The 20,899-nt window shown below is 33.4% G+C and overlaps 2 protein-coding genes across 2 annotated transcripts in view; both read left to right on the plus strand.

Moving 5' to 3' along the window:
* The first annotated feature begins 758 nt into the window (after positions 1-758).
* LOC127725602 (fibroblast growth factor receptor substrate 2-like) overlaps positions 759-20,899 on the plus strand; it is a 31,948-nt gene continuing 11,807 nt past the window's right edge. The window contains exon 1 of the mRNA XM_052232689.1: positions 759-889. The gene's annotated coding sequence lies outside the window, so the exon portion shown is untranslated. The remainder of the gene's footprint in view (positions 890-20,899) is intronic.
* Positions 6,934-9,166, plus strand: LOC127725617 (uncharacterized). The gene is made up of 2 exons (XM_052232708.1): positions 6,934-7,377; positions 7,960-9,166. Exons 1-2 carry the CDS (start codon positions 7,293-7,295, stop codon positions 8,328-8,330), a joined length of 456 nt encoding a protein of 151 aa, XP_052088668.1. The 5' UTR covers positions 6,934-7,292; the 3' UTR covers positions 8,331-9,166.

The following is a 20,899-nucleotide window of genomic DNA, read 5'->3' on the forward strand; positions in this document are numbered from 1 at the left end:
GAGTGAATGTAATGTTTCCTGGTAGAAAAACTAAGTCCATTTATAAGTAAAATACAGAAAATATAGAATTTTTTTTTTTACAAAATTTACTTTTGGATATTATTTTATGATCATAAACAAGCTTCTGTCCAAGTTTGGTAGAAATCCAGGATAGTTTAAGAAAGATATTAAAATTTCAAAAACTTTAACCACAGAGTGAATATTTGTGGACGCCGCCGACGCCGACGGAATGTAGGATCGCTATGTCTCGCTTTTTCGACAAAAAAGAATGTTAGATTGAACATGTAGAATATAAAGATAGAGAAACTTTATAAATACAAGGGTACTATAAACATAATACATTGGATGGAAAGTTGAAGAAAACACACTTTAAAAGACAATGTTTACAGCACACGGTTACATTTACGACAAAATTTATGTCGATTAAAAACCTCCTGATCTGAGTCCTAATCTCCTGACCAAAATTTACAAATCTCCTGATCTGAGTGTCACAGGCCATCACATGTATGTGTTCACGCTGTCTATTCAATTTGTCAACAGTAAGTTTAATTTTCTCCATGTATTTAATGTCACTACTAGGTACTAATCCCTATAAGTTCGTCTAATTAGTCGTACTGCTGACCCTCATTTAATTTTATTGTGAGATTTGCACATAATGTCTTGTTTAACGTTCGCGCGAAATGGCACAAGAAAATAGTACTTGCAGGGCTTTGATTCTATGGGGTTTTGTAATTTTTAACACTGATTCAAATCGGATTTCACAAAAGGTCAAGGTTAATTTAATCAAACGGAAGTTATTGAAATTCAGATTTAAATGGGCATGTGTTATAAGGTTAGAAGCGCTCACCTGCATTATAATTAAGTGAAAATGGTAGTATTTTAATTGCAGGTAAGCTCCCATTAACATATTTTAGAAATAGAGATACGTCATACTGTGTGACAAACCAAGGAATCTTAAAAATCACGTCTGCCAACAGCTGATCATGACAGGGGTTTGTTAGCAGCACTATCCGCAGGCCCGTTTAAAAGAAAAAAAAAACATTTCGTTGTCAGTTATTGAATGAAGAATTTATCTCTAGTTCTTGGAATCCGTGAGTAGCTGAAATATTTAGCTTGGCAACTGCTTCCATAATGTTTGTAACCTGGAAAAGATAAGGGTGAAGGGAGTTGTCATTTTGATCACATTTCTAAATCAATCAGGTCTGGACAATAAATGGAATGAAAATACAGTTTTATAGATCTTTTAGCTTTTGTATATTCTGCTAAACTTGACCCAAGATTTTAGCATACTTGACAACTTGATGTCGTATAACAGTCACTTGTTTCTCTCTGTCCACTTCACAACATGTTTTAGTATATGAAAATCAACAATATAGTAGTCTGGTGTTCTCCCGAATCCGGGTCCGTTCGCCCCAAAATTTTTAACATCAAAGCTAGTTAAAACAACAATCACGATTTTCAAACACATAACAATAGCACCAAGTTTAGCTGTGTAAACACCATATCAACAGTAATCATATATAATTAACATATAATAATTTAAAATCATCAAATCAATTTAAAGCAATATTTCATTTAAAAATTCCTGAATTTTTATTTATGATATTAAAAATATTTTGGTATAAACATCTAAAAAAACATCTAACAATTCATCAGATCAGGTTTTTGAATATAAAAAAAAGGGTGCAAACGGACCCAGGGGGCGAACATGTATTTGGCGCGAACGGACCCGATACCTGTTCTCCCCACGCCCACATTGTTGATATTTTCGTCAAGTTGAAGATTACATGTACCTCTAAGACCTTGATCAAAACGAATTCTGCAGTTACTGATCATGCTGATTGAGCTGGTAATTGGGTAAATTTTACACAGATAAATCTTTTTCCTGGATACTCTTTTCTGTGTTTCCCATGTTTCAGCGGGCAGGGTTAAAGTTATTAAAATAACAGGGAAAGATAAAAAACACAATGAATTTACATTTTTATACATGTGGTTTACTTGAATGAACTTACAAATTTCCTAATTGGTTTATACAAAGATCTATTTTTAACACAACCAATTAACATGATGAACTACAAATAGTTATGAATGGAAGTCATTGTCTGCTTAAAATTTAAAGGAAACTTAAATTTAAAATAATGTGAAGCAACTGTTTAATTTGGTCTCAAATGTCATGTTTTAAAAATATTAAACAATCATTTCTATTGGTTCTTGCATCATATGCATTCATATATTATTGTGACAATCAGCAAGTTGGTGTATATGTAAGTCCATAGTTGTGTATAATTTTCTACATCAGAGACATATAAATTGATTGTGCTGTAATTTATTGAGCTAAATACACTATTTTTTAACTAAAATTTGCAACAAAGTACAATTGTAGTTACCGGTAATAATTTCATTGAACTAAACTTTTAAGAATTTGTCAGGTTTTATACATTTCTACCTGCCAAAGGAAAGATTGCAACAAATACATGTTCACACAGAAGCGAAATTTGTCTGTTCATTTTAATTCTTTTGTTTAAGAAGTTGCATTCCAAATACATGCATCTTTATCATACAAATCTGAATGTTAAATGTACATGTTCATTGTCAACAAGAAAAGGGGATGAAGGAATTATAATTATGCCCCACCTAGGGGCATTATGTTTTTCGATCTGTGGGTCCGTTCGTCCGTCCGTCCGTCTGTCCCACTTCAGGTTAAAGTTTTTGGTCAAGGTAGTTTTTGATGAAGTTGAAGTCCAATCAACTTGAAACTTAGTACACATGTTCCCTATGATATGATCTTTCTAATGCCAAATTAGAGTTTTGACCCCAATTTCATGGTCCACTGAACATAGAAAATGATAGTGCGAGTGGGGCATCCCTGTACTATGGACACAGTCTTGTTTTTAGACATAACTTCTAATGAGAAATGAATACACCTCCAACTATATCTTCACTATGAACAAAGGTTAATAATTCTCCTTTAGTTACTGAGTAACTGTATCCTGACTATTCATGCTATTAGCAGAGTGCACAGAAATCAACATTTCTGAAGCTACCAAGCACTGGGGTCGATTATCTAAGACTGGATTTTGACTCTGTACATATAAGTGGGTTTTTATTTTGTGTTTGAAAATTGATTTTTCTTTATATTCGTATAAGTAAAGAAATTCTGTTGAGAATATATTGACTTATTTTCTCAATTCACTCTGTTCAACCGAAAATAAATTATTTATGTACTCTAGGCTCCTTATTTTCTGACGACACCCTAATACCAACCACGAAAAATAATATGTATGTCTCAAATATTTGCAGTGAAATTATTTCTGTATTAATAAAGACAAACACCATTATAGAGACTGTCAGGTGCAGTGACCATCTTCACAATTTATTAAACACATAAAACACAAGACAAATGTCCTCAAATAGTTTTCACCACAAATGGCATCAGTTCATTCAAATAATATACAATGGCATCAGTTCATTCAATTAACATACAATCTACAAAAGAAAAGCGCATAATTAAAATATGAACTCTACATATATAAGGCATGAACTGTTATACTGAAGATTAATCTTCCTATACACAAATACACGTACACACTACTCGTTAGATGGTCTCCACCCTTGTCGATAACTTTTCTCGTGCACGCACGACTTTAAATACTAACGGAACTTCTTACTCTATTGTTATTACAATTAGCCCGCTACCTGAACTCGAAAATTCATACGCCTGTCGTACATAAATATATTTATTTTCTCAATTCACTCTGTTCAACCGAAAATAAATTTTTTATGTACTCTAGGCTCCTTATTTTCTGACGACACCCTAATACCAACCACGAAAAATAATATGTATGTCTCAAATATTTGCAGTGAAATTATTTCTGTATTAATAAAGACAAACACCATTATAGAGACTGTCAGGTGCGGTGACCATCTTCGAGTGTACAAAGAAAGCATGTCAGATGCCTAGTTTTCTAGAAACAGACAAACGTTTATCAATATTGTCAGCAATGTGTCCATCTTTTGCGTTTTCGGTTTTCCAACGACCGTGCGCTCTAAAGAGTCTGTCTGAAATTCCATTATTTGCGGCTGCAGAAGCACCGCCTGATCTGAAACTATGAAGGCCAAATAATTTGGCATCTAGACCAATGAAAAAAAGTGCAGCTTTGCCAATTTATCTTGCACGTGTATATGACAATTTTGCATTCTTTTTTCTTAAAACAAATTTGTTATATTTCTTAACATATACAATTGATCTGAAAATATACATATCAGAAGTCAAAACAATGTCACCTGCTTTTATGTAATCTAACAAAATTGCTACGGGACAAAATGGTGTATTGGTTTTAGCTATAACAACGCTTTTTCCTTTCCTGTAACAGTCTGTTTTGCTGCTAGAGATAAAAATTTCTAAATATTCTGGTTTGAAAGCCAGGTTATTGGCCTTAATGGAACAAAGTTCACTATATCTCAAGAATCCTGCGTATGAAACCGTACAAATAGATAATAAACGCAAATCTCTAAGTGTCCTGGGATTACAACATCTATTAAACAAAGTTTTTATAGTAGTAGCATCTATGGGTTCTTTCTTCTGTACAGGCCTATTCAAAATCCTTTTCGAAGATTCGACTATCATGACTATACTACGAACTAAATCAGATTCGCAAGGATCAACTAAATTTGCTAACTTGTGTGCCCACTTTATACTGTAGAAAGCCGTTTCAACTGAACTATAATGCTTTACTGTCTGCATGAGATGTTGTAAATAAAGGCTTACGTACAATTCACTTGCCGGTAGGATTGAATCTATTTCTGGATATTTTTGCGTGCAGGCTAAAAATCTTTTAAAACCGTAAGCATACTTGGAAACGGTAGTCTTTGCTCTCCAATCAATTACTGTGGAACGTAAATGAGACAAAAGTCTTTTCAATTCTGAACTTTGTACACAGTCACTGTCATTCCAAAATCCGGATGAAAAAATTCTCTGCAAACAAAACCTTTTAAATTTTTTTTTAAAGAAAACATTGAATCAACTTAAATATATAAATATAATTACCTCTAATGGCCAGATGTGGTCCAGTGACCAACTATCACCCAGTGGTGAACACAAAAAAGGTCCAATGACCAAATAAAATACATCTCAGAGGTCCAGTGACCAAGTACACTACCAACGTAGGTCCGGTGACAAAGTACAACTGTATAAACATAGCCCAATGACCAAATAATACCATGTCCAGTGACGAACGTTTTCTACAAAAAAGTTTTTAAACATTAGCATTTAGTTTTACTGCTAGAACTGTACCGGAAAATTTTCCGTTTGCAAATATTGAATTCAAGTTATGTCCAGGTACAAAAATTCTATCGTTCTCATGAAAATCTAATACGTATTCCACGTATTCCTTGTAACATAAATTCTCATAAAACAGTAAAGGCCAAAATGGTGCCGAAGGCCATCTAGGGACAACCAAAGTACCTTTTGCTCTGCATTTAACTAAATGGTTAATTGTCTTCGATGCTAGCGAAACTGGAGGTACTAACCAATTGTTTTCACAAGACCAATTACGTGTGAAAGCATCTACAGCTGATGTACCAGGGTTCCAATAAATCGAACTAAATCTTTTAGTTTTTGCGTTTTCAGTATTTGCAAATCTATCAAAACTGTGTGGGCCCCACATCAAATCAAGAAATCTTAAAAAATTCAGGGGGAACACCCCAATCATCTACATCTACTATTCTACTTAATAAATCAGCTTTTTCGTTTTGCTCCCGAGGGATCCAAAGTACGTGTAAAGAAATGTTATGTAAAACACAAATATTAAAAATGTCTAATGCTAAGTTCTGTAACTCGGGCACCTTACTGCCTTTCCGCACTATACTCACAGCATTTTGATTGTCTGTGTGTACTGTAACCGTACTATTTCTAAGTACTTTATTAAAAGATTTTAAGCATATTTGTATCGCTTTTATCTCTCTCCATGTGGAGCTTCTAAATTTCTCATGATTTAACCACATCTTGTGAAAAACATAAGCTGTATCGGAGACAAAACTACCAGCGCCTGTGTCACTCGCATCCGTAAATACATGAAAATCTGAATAAATATTAAACAATTCAGAAGGTTTTAGCGACAAAATATTCTATTACTAAAATCTCATCTCTACAATACAATCTGGGAAAGTAAAAATATTTACAAATTGATCCCAATGCTCACGTTGATTGATCACTGAGAAAATATTTCTAGTCATAATCTGTGTTACATTGCCAATAGCAGGCTTCAATAAGATAATTTTACCACAAAATCCGGCTAAAACTCTGATTTTAACTCGTGAACCTGTTTGTAATAAATAGCATAACTGAACAATATCACTTAATTTTTTGTCTGGAACTGAAAGTTTTCCCAATTTCAAATCCCAGTGAAAACCTAACCAGTCTAAATCTTGCGATGGGTTCCAGTTGCACTTATCTTTGTTAGGTACAAATCCCGAATTAATTAGGTCTGTTTTCACTTTTTGAGAATGTAAAGTACATATATCAGACGTTTCAGCTACAGCGAACCTGTCGTCTAAATACACAACTATTTTTATCCCGTCTTTCCGCCAATTTTTAAAGGCAGTGCTTTAATGCCTTTCTAGTTGCCGTGTTAATCTTTCTTTCCGCGATATCCAACTTATCTATGTGGGGGGTCATTAGGCTCCAAGTAGATCCGGAAAATGTTGATTCTCTCCTCCTCTTATTGTGATATAAAATGTTTTTTGTTTCATTTCATTTACATTGGGAAATAGAGAAACGATCATTGTGTTTTGTTAGTTTTAAAAACTTTTGATATATTTGTATTTTACATTATAAGCAGTCAACCGATTGACAAACTAGAATTATTTGAATTCCGTGTTGAAAGAGGTCGGGTTAATTTCGAGTGTTATCTGCAATCTAGATGTTTATAAATCATTTCAGTCGTTGATATAATAATTAAAGGTCGACTGAACATGATTTATATTATACAATTTAAAGCGCATTTCTGTTGATGCACGCGAACCCGTCTAACGTTATTGTTATTTCGCAGTTATATAAAGTAGCAAATTATCGTTCCTGAATAGGTGGCGCCGTGGTAGCCGATCCTGTTCTTCAACTTCCGGTTTCTGCACTGTACAACTATTACAGTTGCATTTTTAATTAACGATGCCAAGTACTTGTTGTTGTGTACCTGGATGTCATTTAAGAGGAGGACATGCATTTCCAAATGACTTAAAAAGAAGGAAAAGTTGGATCAACGCCATGGCCCATACGCAGATTGGACGAGAACACGATGAAATCGTGGAGTCCATCTCAATCAGCTGTTGTTTGCAAGGCACATTTTACTGAAAAAGACTACGTGCAGGAAACTATTCATGGTAAAACTCTATTTTCTTTTTAAAATATATAGTTATATATGTAATCGCTATGCGAAATAACCAAAGTCTGTTTACAACCGCAATTATCGTTTTAGAATAAAAGGGGGTGGTTAATTCAAGACGTCATAATTTTTTGGATTACGATTCAATGTGATCTGTTTGAGATTTTTTGGTGCTTGCTACAATTATAATGATTTCTTACAAGAGGTATATCATACTGAGAATTATTTTAGCAGTAATTATGCTAATGTAGTAATGACAGGAATGCATAAGCTATGCCTCATAGACTTTCTTGAAAAATGTCAATGACAATGTTAACAGGAACAAAACAATGACATGCTCTCATCTATATTATATTTATTTAGGTACAAACAATGTATGTTTGTTGCATACGTCTCTCATTGTTTGTCCTTTGGATTTACATAACATACATTTTGATGTACATTGAATCAGGCTAACATATTTTTATCCAGATTGTAATGAATAAATCTAGTTAATATTTTGCCAGGTAGTATAAAGTATGCATTGCTAATGAAAGTTCATTTAATTATCAAAAAACTAATGTTTTATAACCTTTTTCAGGGTGCAAACTCACCATACAGAGACTTAAGTCTACTGCCATTCCCAGCCTATTTTCGTGGACCAAGCAAGAGACTGAATCGTCCGCAAAAAGAAAAATCAGGGCAGTTTCCTGTGAAAACAAAAGAACTAAACTTGATGAATATTGTAGTAGAAATCTAGAGGAAAGTTTTGATTGTAAAGTTGGTTTTCCTGAAGAAGTCATTCATACTGCAGACATGATTTATGACTGTCCACCACCAACTGCCGAGCTAATGTTGAGCTTCACAGATGGAATTACGCAAACACCATCAATGCCTATATTTTCAGCAGAGAATTTTGAAATGAAGACACGTGACACAGCCATGCATTTATATACCGGTTTAGAGTTGTAACTTGTATACTAAATTTTTATTTGTTTTGACCACACTTGGTCCAGCAGCACATTGTTTGAGATACATATATTTTCAAATTGATAGGGTGTCATTTGAAAATCAGTTTTTTTATGACTTTGATGAAATTGAGGCATTATACAACCAACTTTGAACTGTCTAGATTCTAGATTGAAACTAGTGTTAAGAATATTGTGTAAACATGGATTGTTTTTATGTCTAAACAGTGGCGTGAGGCTAACACTTGGCCATTTAGTGGTTTAGTCAGGTATTTTTCGCCATCCAACTTCAAATTAAAGTTTCCTACAACTTGGATTATTATTGACAGCACAGAATATCCCGTAATAAAACCTAAAGCTCCTAGAGCTCAGGCAACCTTTTCATCATATAAAAACAGAAACACTGAAAATACTTGTATGTTCGACTCCTGGTGGTTTAGTCAACTATGTCTCTAATGCATATGTTGGTTGTACCAGTGACTGTGAAATAGTTGAAAGATGTAGAATAGTTCAATTATGTGATCCAGGTGACAGTGTGATGGCAGACAAAGGTTTAAATGTGCATGATTTGTTTGCTCACTTTTTTCAAAAAAAGAAACAGAATTAGTTCCAAAACTCTTATACGGGATAGAAAAGTCTCCAATTAACACGTGCACATAGAGCTAATTATTGGACTTGGCAAAACATACAAAATTCTAATAAATCCTATGAATGGAACTGAAACAAAACTTTCATCTGAAATAACATTTAGTTGTTTTATGTTGTGTAATTTTAGAACTTGTATTGTGCCAAAGGATGCATAAATAAAAGTGACGCAATGAAGTTTGTTCTGATTTATATATAAATATTATTTACAATTACATGCACATGTAATTTGTAATGCATATAAAAATAAGGAGATGTGGTATGATATTCAGTGAGTTTATCGAACCAAAGTGCATAAGAAATGGGTAAACCAGTTACAGGTGTTACTGTCACCGTGCAATTTCCAACAATTAGAAAAACTTGTACCGTGTAAAAAATTTCAGAGATCTTACAACTAAGTTTTGTTGTCTCACCTTGACTTTGGTGAATTGTTTATATCTGTTGATGTAAATATAAAAAAGAAGATGTGGTATGATTGCCAATGAGACAACTCTCCACAAGAGACCAAATGACACAGAAATTAACAGCTATAGGTCACAGTACGGCCTTCAACAATGAGCAAAGCACATACCGCACAGTGAGCTATAAAAGGCACTGAAATGACAATGTAAAACAATTCAAACAAGAAAACTAACGGCCTAATTTATGTACAAAAAATGAACGAATAACAAATATGCAACACATAAACAAACGACAACCACTGAATTACAGGCTCCTGACTTGGGACAGGCACATACATGTACATACAGAATGTGGCGGGGTTAAACATGTTAGCGGGATCCCAACCCACCCCCTAACCTGGGACAGTGGTGTAACAGTACAATATAAGAATGAACTATAAAAATCAGTTGAAAGAGGCTTAACTCATCAGATGGATAAATACAAATACAAGTGGACGAGGCCGGGTAGTTGTACATCCAAACAACAAAAAGACACTTAAGTACAGATCTGAGAGTACTCGCATTTACTGACAGCTAGTTCAAAGCCACTAACAACTGATAAAACAATCTTGCATCTAAGACTAAATTATCAATCCGTAAGCTCCCTTTAGAATTTTATAAATTTTAGATTTTACATTTCTGAGTTATGGGGTTTTATTCATTAAAAAAGCGGGGATTTTCCAGTTTTTGGACAACAACTCAAAAATGCTTTAAGCAGTTCGCATGAAACTTTGGTGAATTATTTATAGCTATTGATGTAATCTCCCTATTGATTTTTATAAATTTCAAATATGACATTGAGAAGAAATTGAACTTTATTTGTTTATAGTCTGGCAACAGATTTATTAAGTATTGCGCCACAGCACAGTGTATTGCACAACAGCAAGAAATCTTTAATTGAATATAAATTCAATTCATATAATCGATTTCAAGTTCTGTGACTACATTTATTCAGAAACTATAATATGTCAAATATTTAATTACAATCCAAATTCAGACCTGTATCAAGCTTGAATATTGTGTCCATTTTTGCCCCAACTGTTCAGGGTTGGACCTCTGCAGGTGTATCCAGCTGCGCTCAGCGAATCAGTTTATTTCTTAATTAAGAACTCCTTTTTGTTGAGCCTCAACTTTTGTCGCAGAAAGCTCGACATAGGGATAGTGATCCGGCGGCGGCGTTGGCTAACTTCTTAAAAGCTTTATATTTTAGAAGGTGGAAGGTCCGGATGCTTCATACTTTGTATATGGATGCCTCATGTTACGAAGTTTCCGTCAGTCACATGTCCAATGTCCTTGACCTCATTTTCATGGTTCAGTGACTACTTGAAAAAAAAGTCAATATTTTTTGTAATGTTAAATTCTCTCTTATTATAAGTAATAGGATAACTATATTTGGTATGTGCGTATCTTGCAAGGTCCTCATGCCCGTCAGACAGTTTTCACTTGATCTCGACCTCATTTCATGGATCAGTGAACAAGGTTAAGTTTTGGTGGTCAAGTCCATATCTCAGATACTATAAGCAATATGTCTAGTATATTCGGTGTATGGAAGGACTGTAAGGTGTACATGTCCAACTGGCAGGTGTCATCTGACCTTGACCTCATTTTCATGGTTCAGTGGTTATAGTTAAGTTTTTGTGTTTTGGTCTGTTTTTCTTATACTGTATGCAATAGGTCTACTATATTTGGTGTATGGAATGATTGTAAGGTGTACATGTCTAGCTGGCAGGTGTCATCTGACCTTGACCTCATTTTCATGTTTCAGTGGTCAAAGTTAAGTTTATGAGTTTTGGTCTTTTTTCTAATACTATATGCAATAGTTCAACTGTATTTGGTATATGGAAATATTTTATGATCTATTTGTCAGTCACACAGGTTTTTTTTTTACCTTGACCTCATTTTCAAGGTCAGTTGCTCAGTTATAAGTTTTTGTGTTTTGGTCTGTTTTTCTTAAACTATAAGCAATAGGTCAACTATATTTGTTGTATGGAAGAATTGTTAGCTGTACATGCCTGCCTAGCATGGTTCATCTGACCTTGACCTCGTTTTCTTGGTTCATTGGTCAATGCTTAGTTTACTTGGTTAATGTTAAGTTTATGTGACAGTTGTAATAAAGCTTTATATTTAGGACTATCAACATAATATCAATGATTAGTAAAGAAGGCGAGACATTTCAGCATGTGCACTCTTGTTTCATTCATAAATGACTTTATACTTGGAAATATAATTTTGCTTGGAGTTATAGTTTCTAAAAAAAGTATTGTCATTGAAAGAGTTGACATGTTGCAATGTACATTTATTCTACATAGTTCTATGGTACCAAATCAAAAGTTTATATAAAAGAAAGAAGTCAAAGGTTTCCCATCATAGTTTAGTTACATACATTTTTTTTGTACCTGAGGTCGTTGAATATAGATCATTATATAAATAAGGAGATGTGTTATGATTTCCAATGAAACAACTATCATCCATACATTGTACTTACCAGTCACAAACCACATTTGCAAAGTTGAATAAAATACAGTTGATAACATTTACTTATTACTAAAAATAAAATGCCAAACAATTTTAAACAGTATTTGACTATAAACATAGATAAAAAAGGTACAAACTGGACATAATGCACTAGTTCATAAACAAGTGAGAACAATCGCCTTCATATAGTGCTCAGAATATGACATTCATAAAACTTGTTCAATATCATTAGAGAACTCTAAATCTTAAATACTGAAAGCCACCTCTGATAAGTACAATGTACTATGCAAGATAATGATATAAGTGGACTTAAAATACACACAACCTGTAATTAACTGCCTTTACAGCGCTTTCGCGCTTTGATTAACTAATGGTCTTATAACTTTAGTAAATATATAACCGCTTGTTCTCAGACCAAATGGAAGTACCGTAAAAATATAAAACTTGTTTTTCCATTGAAAACCTAAATATTGTCTGTGTGCATGGAAGACGTCTACGTGATGATAGCCCGACTTTAAATCAAAAATGAAACCAAAACTCTCCGACTTAATATATTGACTGACTGTTTTCAAATCTTCAAATTTAATTCTACTCAAAACTACATGCTCATTAACATGACGTAAATCCAATATTAACCTTTCTTTACCTTTCGAACTGACAGATGTGGTCTAACGGAAACTACCTCAGCTGACCCTGAAATAACAAGATCTTCAATTGCCGAATCTACAAATTTTTCATGCATGAAAGCAGATTTATTATTTTGTAAGATTACACTATCTGGTTCATTTCTCATTGGAATTTTATACCCGTTTTCAATTACATCAAGAATGAAATTAGACGCTCCAATATTTTGCCAAAAATTAAGAGATTTTTTTAATCTACCTTTTGCGTGAATATTTTTGAAACCCTCTTCATAATCACAATAAGAGCTAAATATGTTTAAATTATCATGTACCTGAAAAATGTCACTGTGTGGTCCATACTGTTTAAACGGCACCTCCTCTGTATCCAGATTTTTTGTCCTTATCTCGGCAATCTCTAGCCCAGTGCCCGAAGTTGGCACATGAATAGCACATGTCTCCGGCCTTGGCATGTTTACTCTGGCCAGCTTGGCCCTGGCTGCCACGAAAGGGCTGTTGTGTAGAAATAGTAGGAATAAAGCTCCCGCCATTATGTGTACCCTGACTAGGTGCTCCTGCTGCTTCAGCGGGTCTTTTACGGCCTTGTTTTTTCTCCGTCTTTGCCGTCTTGATTTTCCTAACTGCTCTACTTTCCCCCGCTCTGATACGTTTTTCATTCTCAGAATTACTGGCAACATCATCTGGAAGATACTCTTGAACTGTGTTCCAGCCACCCTCCAACTTATCGGCTATCCGGATCAGCTTGTTACGCTTCTTAAGTATTTGAATCGACTCTTCAAGAAGCTTCGTAGCTCTAGCAGGCCTTTTACTGTCAATATACTCCATGGCTCTTTCAATACTGTCTACTATGTCAGAATTCAACTCAAATTGTATCTGGTTACCTTTGAAACGAAACGTGGTCTCAACTTTCTTCATCTTCTTAGCCAGACTGTGAGTTTTGTCGTCCAAGTTTCTCTCGATACCCGCCAACTTGCTGTTCATGTAAGTCTTGAACAAGGAAAACAAATCTGCATTAGTAACGTCTTCGTCGGAATTTCTGTCTGGTTCAACGGACTCCTTACTTGGTACGGGTACTTCACTGTCAGACATTATAAATCTTCCTATACACAAATACAGGTACACACTAATCGTTAGATGGTCTCCACCCTTGTCGATAACTTTTCTTGTGCACGCACGACTTTAAATACTAACGGAACTTCTTACTCTATTGTTATTACAATTAGCCCGCTACCTGAACTCGAAAATTCATACGCCTGTCGTACATAAATATATTACCACAGATCTAGAATACCTGTACTTTTTTCAAATTTTAGTTAAAAAATAGTACATTTAGCTCAAAGAAGTACAGCATAATCAATTAAAAGGAGATACAATGTACAATGTATAGCAGTACTGGCATGACATACTATTTGAAGATTACAAAATGGTATGCTTTAGATATCAAATTTCCATTTCAGAATTTTTTTTGAAAAAAAAGTGTCCTGCCACCATACATGCCATACAATTACAGTCATTTGATTGTTATCAACATGTATCAGAACTTATAATAAGAGAAAATATATCCAAATGAATCTGTGTTAGAACAGGGAAACACAAAAAAACAGTGTTACAATGTACCACGTCCAGTCTGATGAGTTAAGCCATTTTCAACTGATTTTTATAGTTTGTTCTAATGTTGTGCTGTAACACCAATGTACAACGTCCGGTCTGATGAATTAAGCCATTTTCAACTGATTTTATAGTTTGTTCTTATGTTGTGCTGTAACACCACTGTCCCAGGTTAGGGGAGGGTTGAGCGCTCACAAACATGTTTAACCCAACCACATTCTTTATGTGCCTGTCCCAAGTCAGGAGCCTGTAGTGCAGTGGTTGTCATTGGTTCATGTCTGTCATATTTGTTTTTCGTAAATTGTTTTGTTATAAATTAGGCCGTTAGTTTTCTCAATTGAATTGTTTCATATTTTTCATCTCACAGCCATTTATAACTGACTATACAGTATGGATTTTTCTCATTGTTGAAGGTCGTACGATTGCCTATAATTGCTTACATCTACTTCATTCAAAGAGGGGGGGGGGGGATAGTTGTCTCATTGGCAGTCATACCACATCTCCTTATTTTTATATTGTACAGTTAGTAGGACAATAATCTTGTAAAATACTCCTTATTTCAATTCCTCCTATATATATATTTTTGTAGAAAAAAAAAGTTATCAAGCAACCCTTCAATCACTCCCCTTCACACACATATTATATAACTTAGATTGAAATATATTTAAGAAAATATAAGAGATACATGTGTAGTTTAGACATGTTAGAATAGTTTATAATTTACAGAGTTATCGAAAATGTTGTCATTGAATTTCTGTATGTAGCTCTTCCACAAGATCAGTTACCCAAAATAAAGATATTTGAAAACATACAGCTATTCTGTGGTATTTCTTTGGACACCTCACTTTTGCACCGTGGCGTCAAACATTTTCTTATGTGACATCAAACATTTTCTTATGTGACATCAAATTTTACAGGTGTGCCCTTGATATTCATTTCAGATTAGCAACGATTTAGATAAAAATTAAAGTGACTTAAGTATGATTTTATTTTGTTTCAAACATTAATATAAGCAGAATGTACTGTATGTTAAGACATACTGTTTAACTGGTCATGTGTAATACTAGTGACATAACTTTCAGCATGTTGAAGATGGTCACTACTCACTATAAAGTAGAAGTGCTTCATTTGTGTCACTAATTTTCATGATTTTGGTTTCCAAAGGATAATAATTCCCATAATACCTTGAATGGGTACAATTCAGTTTCAATGCACAATATATAGTTTTGGATTGGCTGAATTTGAGTACGATTTACAGTAATACTTCCTTTTGCCACCATGTTTGAGGTTAACGTGCACAAATTACTTCATTTAACTTGCTATACTGACTGCTAGACTTCAGAAAAAGTTGTTTTCTGAACAACCTTCATTTGTTAAAGCCTTTATTAATCAACATTTCTGAAGCAACCAAGCAAGTGATATAAGTGGGTTTTTTTGTGTGTGATAACCAATTTTTCTATATACAAGATATATATACAAGAATCTTTTATCAAACATGCTTTAACCACATAATTTGATTTGGTTAGTGAAATAGGAAAATGAACCCGTTATCCTTCCAACTCGGTAGCCATTGGAAATAAATCCAAATCAAATAATGTCAAAACTATCTACATGTACAACATTTATATTACTGTTGACTTTTGATAATCTTATGCAACCCTAAGGAATATTTTATGGAAAATGATCTACTGGATGCCACACTTTACCAACAATTACATGTATTTTGAAACTGGGACAAACATTTTTCAAGGCTACTTATAATCAAATATTTCTCATCATTCTATAAAAAAAACATTTTTATTGTCAGCTTTGAATTTGTGCCCGTATCCTATAAAACAAAAAGTGTGCCTATTATACATGTACATGTTGTAGCATATGGCACTTTCAGACCTTTGGCATAACCATGATATAATCAGTGTAATATTTACTGTGATTATATATAAGTCATCATGTGTAGTTGACCATAATGTGATGTAGAATACCATAATCATGATAATTTTGATTCAAATTAATTGGCAAACCTTTTGGAATTTTATGTTAAAATTAAAACTGTTAAAATAGAGAAAAATGGACCAAAAAGAAAAGAGAATAATGAGGTGCTAAAATATAAAGAAAAGAGAATAATGAGGTGCTAAAATATAAAGAATAGAGAATAATCGGCTAAAAGTATAAAAAAGTAGAGAAAAATGGTCTAAAAAATAAAATAATACAGAAATGAAGGACCCCATCCAGATCCTCATGTATGCAGAATGATCTGCTCATTTGTCCAGCTATTGCTTTTTATGGTAGTTTAAGTTACGCTGGGCCACATTTTCTAAAATTATTATTTGTTCCACAATGTTTTTATGCCCCCGCCGTGGCGGATGGGGCATTAAGTTTTACCCTTGTCCGTCTGTACGTCCCAAAGTTGGTTTCCGTTCTCTAACTTTAGTTTGCCTCAACCAAATGTTATGAAACGTATACACAATGCTTATTACCACAAAACATAGATCAAGTTTTAATTTTGCTGAGGTCACTTTAACTGTTCTAGAGTTATGCCCCTTTACAAATGGAAAAAATGCTGAATTTTTCATTTCCATTCTCTAACTATAGTTTGCCTCAACCAAATGTTATGAAACTTATACACAATGCTTATTACCACAAAATACAGATCAAGTTTGAATTTTGGTGGAGTCACTGTAACAGTTCTAGAGTAATGCCCCTTTACAAACGGAAAAATTGCTGAATTTTTTGTTTCTGTTCTCTAACTTAAGTTAGCCTCAACCAAATGTTATGAAACTTATACACAATGCTTATTACCACAAAACACAGATCAAGTTTGAATTTTGGTGGTGTCACTTTTACTGTTCTAGAGTTGTGCCCTTTTACAAACGGAAAAATTGCTGAATTTTTTGTTTCAGTTCTCTAACTTAAGTTTGCCTCAACCAAATGTTATGAAATTTATACACAATACTTATTACCACAAAACTCAGATCAAGTACAAATTTGGGTAGTGTCACTTTTCCGTTCTTCAGTTATGTCCCTTTATAACTATATGATATGCAAGAGGGGGCATCATCTGTGTCCCATGGACACATTCCCCATTTATTTAGACCATAAAATAAAATACTCTTTTTGCACTGTTGTGTTATTTCGGTATGCCAAAACAAGTGTACTAAATTATCAATATAAAGTTGTCAACAAATGCATTGCAGAAAGATTCAGCGATTAAGGGACATCTCTCCTTTGCTTTACACTAAATAGGTTGATTGATTCACTTGTCCATCTAAAATACTGAATAAAGTCCTCAGGAATGCTATAAACAATTCTGAAGGTAAGAAAAATTACCATGTCTACATTCTTTTTATATAACCATGACCTTACAAAAAACATGCATTTCTGTTAACAATATATATAATTAAGTTGAGAAAATAGATTATCTATATTACACATGGTTATATTAATCAAGTATCATGATAGTCCAGCTATCATTGGCATAGCTTATGTTGAGGCATCCAAGGCAGTTGCCACGGTAAAAAAATAAATAAAAAAATAAAATAAAAAAACTTTCTTTAAAATCTTTTAAACAATTTTCACAAAATGCAGCAGACTGGCTACTAAATGCTTATATACCGACTTGTATCGTCTTGTTGCCGTTTTTTATTCATACCCTTTGCGAGTTCAAGACTAATGGAAACATTTGCCTCCTTTAATTGGAAATCCCGACCCCTTTACGGTAGTTTTCAGTAATCTAAATATGTCGGAGTCAAAGAAATCAACACAATTGAAACTGACAAATTTATATAATCATACCCCAAGCAAAATCAGTAGAATAGATGATGAACTAATTCACGAGTCTTCCCTGATCAAATCACTTGACCATTCAGTTAATTATTAATTTTGTGTGAGTATAATTTCTAGTAAATGAGGGTGGTTGAGGTTTACAGAATACAGAAAAATGCCTTGACATTAATTTAAACTTAAAAGAATAGAGATTTATTAAAAATGGTTCTAAAATATAAAAGAAATGAAAATCAAATTATGGACAAAAAGAATTGAAAATAGATATTTGAAGACCCTCATTTATAATCGGTAACGCCTAAAATTGGAAATATCATTGTGTGTTGACATTTTCCCTAGCAGGGAATTTTAAATATTCAAAGGAGTCATTAATTCCAGCGACATATATAGTGTAACTATATGTCTGTTAGTTCATACATATATGTCAGTTTCTATATAAAATTTTCAACCAAACTGTTTTTATTTATTTCGAAGACTTCAGAAAAACATAAATGTTTCTGTTAGTTCTTCACTGGTTGTCACTTTCACAATGGGAAAAAGTTTAAAACCATGTAAGGATCATGTAAGAATTTGAAGACCTTCCAAGAAATATCAGGGCAAAAAACAACAAATAAAAGTGTCTTTATTTCCTAGTTTTTAAAGAAATGGTGCCAGCATGATGTCTGGTAATGTTTCTGGTATTTAAACCCGCATAAAGCAAATCCACCCAAGAGCATATTTTCAGCATTGCAGAGCGCAGGTTTTGAATCTTGTTGTTGCATCCACTTGTAAAGCGCTAGCTGAGATCCGGATTTTTTTTTTTTCTGTAAGTCAGCTGACATAGTTTCTTGGTGGATTCACAGCTGTATTGTTGACTTGTTGTGTCATTAAAGTATACCCCATATCCATCTCCTTTTATTTGTAAAGAATTTAAAAACTGTGAAGTTCACTGAAAAGGTTCAATTTGAAAGTGGTAAATGTTTTTGAGAACATTTATGTATTCATCTGAATATTGAAAATGATGAAGGTACCAGTAATCAACTAATAAATCTGTAGTATAACTTAGTGTAAGGCATATTAACATTATTATGATGAAGTAAAATAAAACAAATGCTATTATTTTTATTAGATTCTTCTTGTTCAAATTGCAAAACCTCAACAGCTTCTGGGGGTTTGCCTCGCTGCCTCGGTAATAACAAATGCCAAGCTACACCACCGGCAATGGTATATGAAGAAGTTATATTCTTGATGTGGTAACTCTGGTTTTTCTAGAAATTATGATACAGAAAGTTTCTTCATAACTTATTTCAAGCCAAAACCAAAATAAAACATTTTTTTTCCTGCACTCTGGCTGAAAAAAATAGGGAAGGTAGGAAGGTAAAGTAATTTTATTTTTTGGAATATTTTACATACACATAGAATACATGTATATAGGAAAATGTTCTGGACGTTTACAGTCCTCACTTTAAATAATGGGACATAATTAACTGTGCATTACCTTAAATGTCCATAAAATGTGTTAGGCATGTTAGGGTGGGCATGAAAAATTAGGGCAGGGAGAGAGGCAGGAAACACAACTATTTTTTTGCCTTGATACCAAGTTTTTGTTTTACTGACCAATATTCTGTTAGAATAGAACTTTTTCAGTACCAAGGTCCTGAATCATCTCTTAAATTTGATCTTATCTAAGTCTGACAGGTCCTGTATTGATATAGGGGTCTTTGCATTTCATTGAGATTAGTCTACATCTCTTCTACTTCAGTTTTGACTTTTGCGAAATTTTCAGAAGTGGCATGTTGTCACCAAATAAAATTGCTACACATATCTTTTGGGTAACACCAGGTCTGTCTCAAAAGTATTTAAAAGAAAACAGACAGTAGTATACTGAAGTCCAGATAGTTGTGGGAAATAGACAGATGTTATAATATTGTATCTTTTTTTGTCCAATTGTATCACTTTTTACATGTATATACTATTCTAAAACTACTGATTTGCTTCAATCACTGTACTGTTTCATATATATAGTCTTGCATTGTCTGTATCTTGTGTCTTATCCTTGAAAGATGACAGAATATAAAATATTGACACCTTGATACCCAAAGTAAATTATACATGCCATAAAATCAATAAGACAATATCCTGTCTCAACTCACTTGTGAAGTTCTCACATTAATTGGAATATTGTGGCCATTAGCTTTTATATAATATGCTACTGTCAATCAAATTTTATATGTTTTTTTAGGGGTTTTCAGATGTAAATCTGGTTATAGTAATTTGGGGTAGTACTGTCATGATGGAGTTTTTGGCCACTCCAGCTGTTTCAGTCCAATAACTTGAGAATCATTCAGCCATTGCTTTTCAAATTTTGATATGTTGTTAATGATGGAGGTCAAGTTTGAAAAATTACCATTTTCACTTATGCTGCTTTGGGAATTACCTCAGAAATGGACATTTATGTCTGTTCGGTGTTGTTACTTGTTCAACTGATGGTTTATATATTTTTTATGTTGTTTCTAATGACAAAATAGATTTAAAATTCATCATCGAAGACTGTTTGCAGCATATTTTGACTGTAGTCATATTTTGGTATATTTGGTGCCTAAGATGAATGTATCCAAAGTAAACACAAGAAAATAAAACATTCACAAAAATTATAAATGCAAGATTTTTGATAATAGTAAGAAGAACATTAATTTACATGTAATTGGAAAAAAGCCATGACACTAACATGTGATTAGTAGGCTCAACACATTAATCCAATGTCATCAATTTTGGCAAATTTAAAATATGGATTGATCCCAAGTGCCCAAATTATATGCACTAAAATTAAACAGCTACTGTTTTGGTGAAAACAACTAAAGTATACTCCTGTTTATTAACAGTATAATCAAGTGAAAAATTCATTTATATATACAATATAATTAGACCATTACCTCATTGATTAAAATGTCACGATAGACTGTTAAATAAATTCTAAAGATAACCCTATATCGATATCATACTAA

Source organism: Mytilus californianus, unplaced genomic scaffold (assembly GCF_021869535.1).
Source record: "Mytilus californianus isolate M0D057914Y unplaced genomic scaffold, xbMytCali1.0.p SCAF_15, whole genome shotgun sequence".
In the NCBI taxonomy this organism is placed as follows: domain Eukaryota; kingdom Metazoa; phylum Mollusca; class Bivalvia; order Mytilida; family Mytilidae; genus Mytilus; species Mytilus californianus.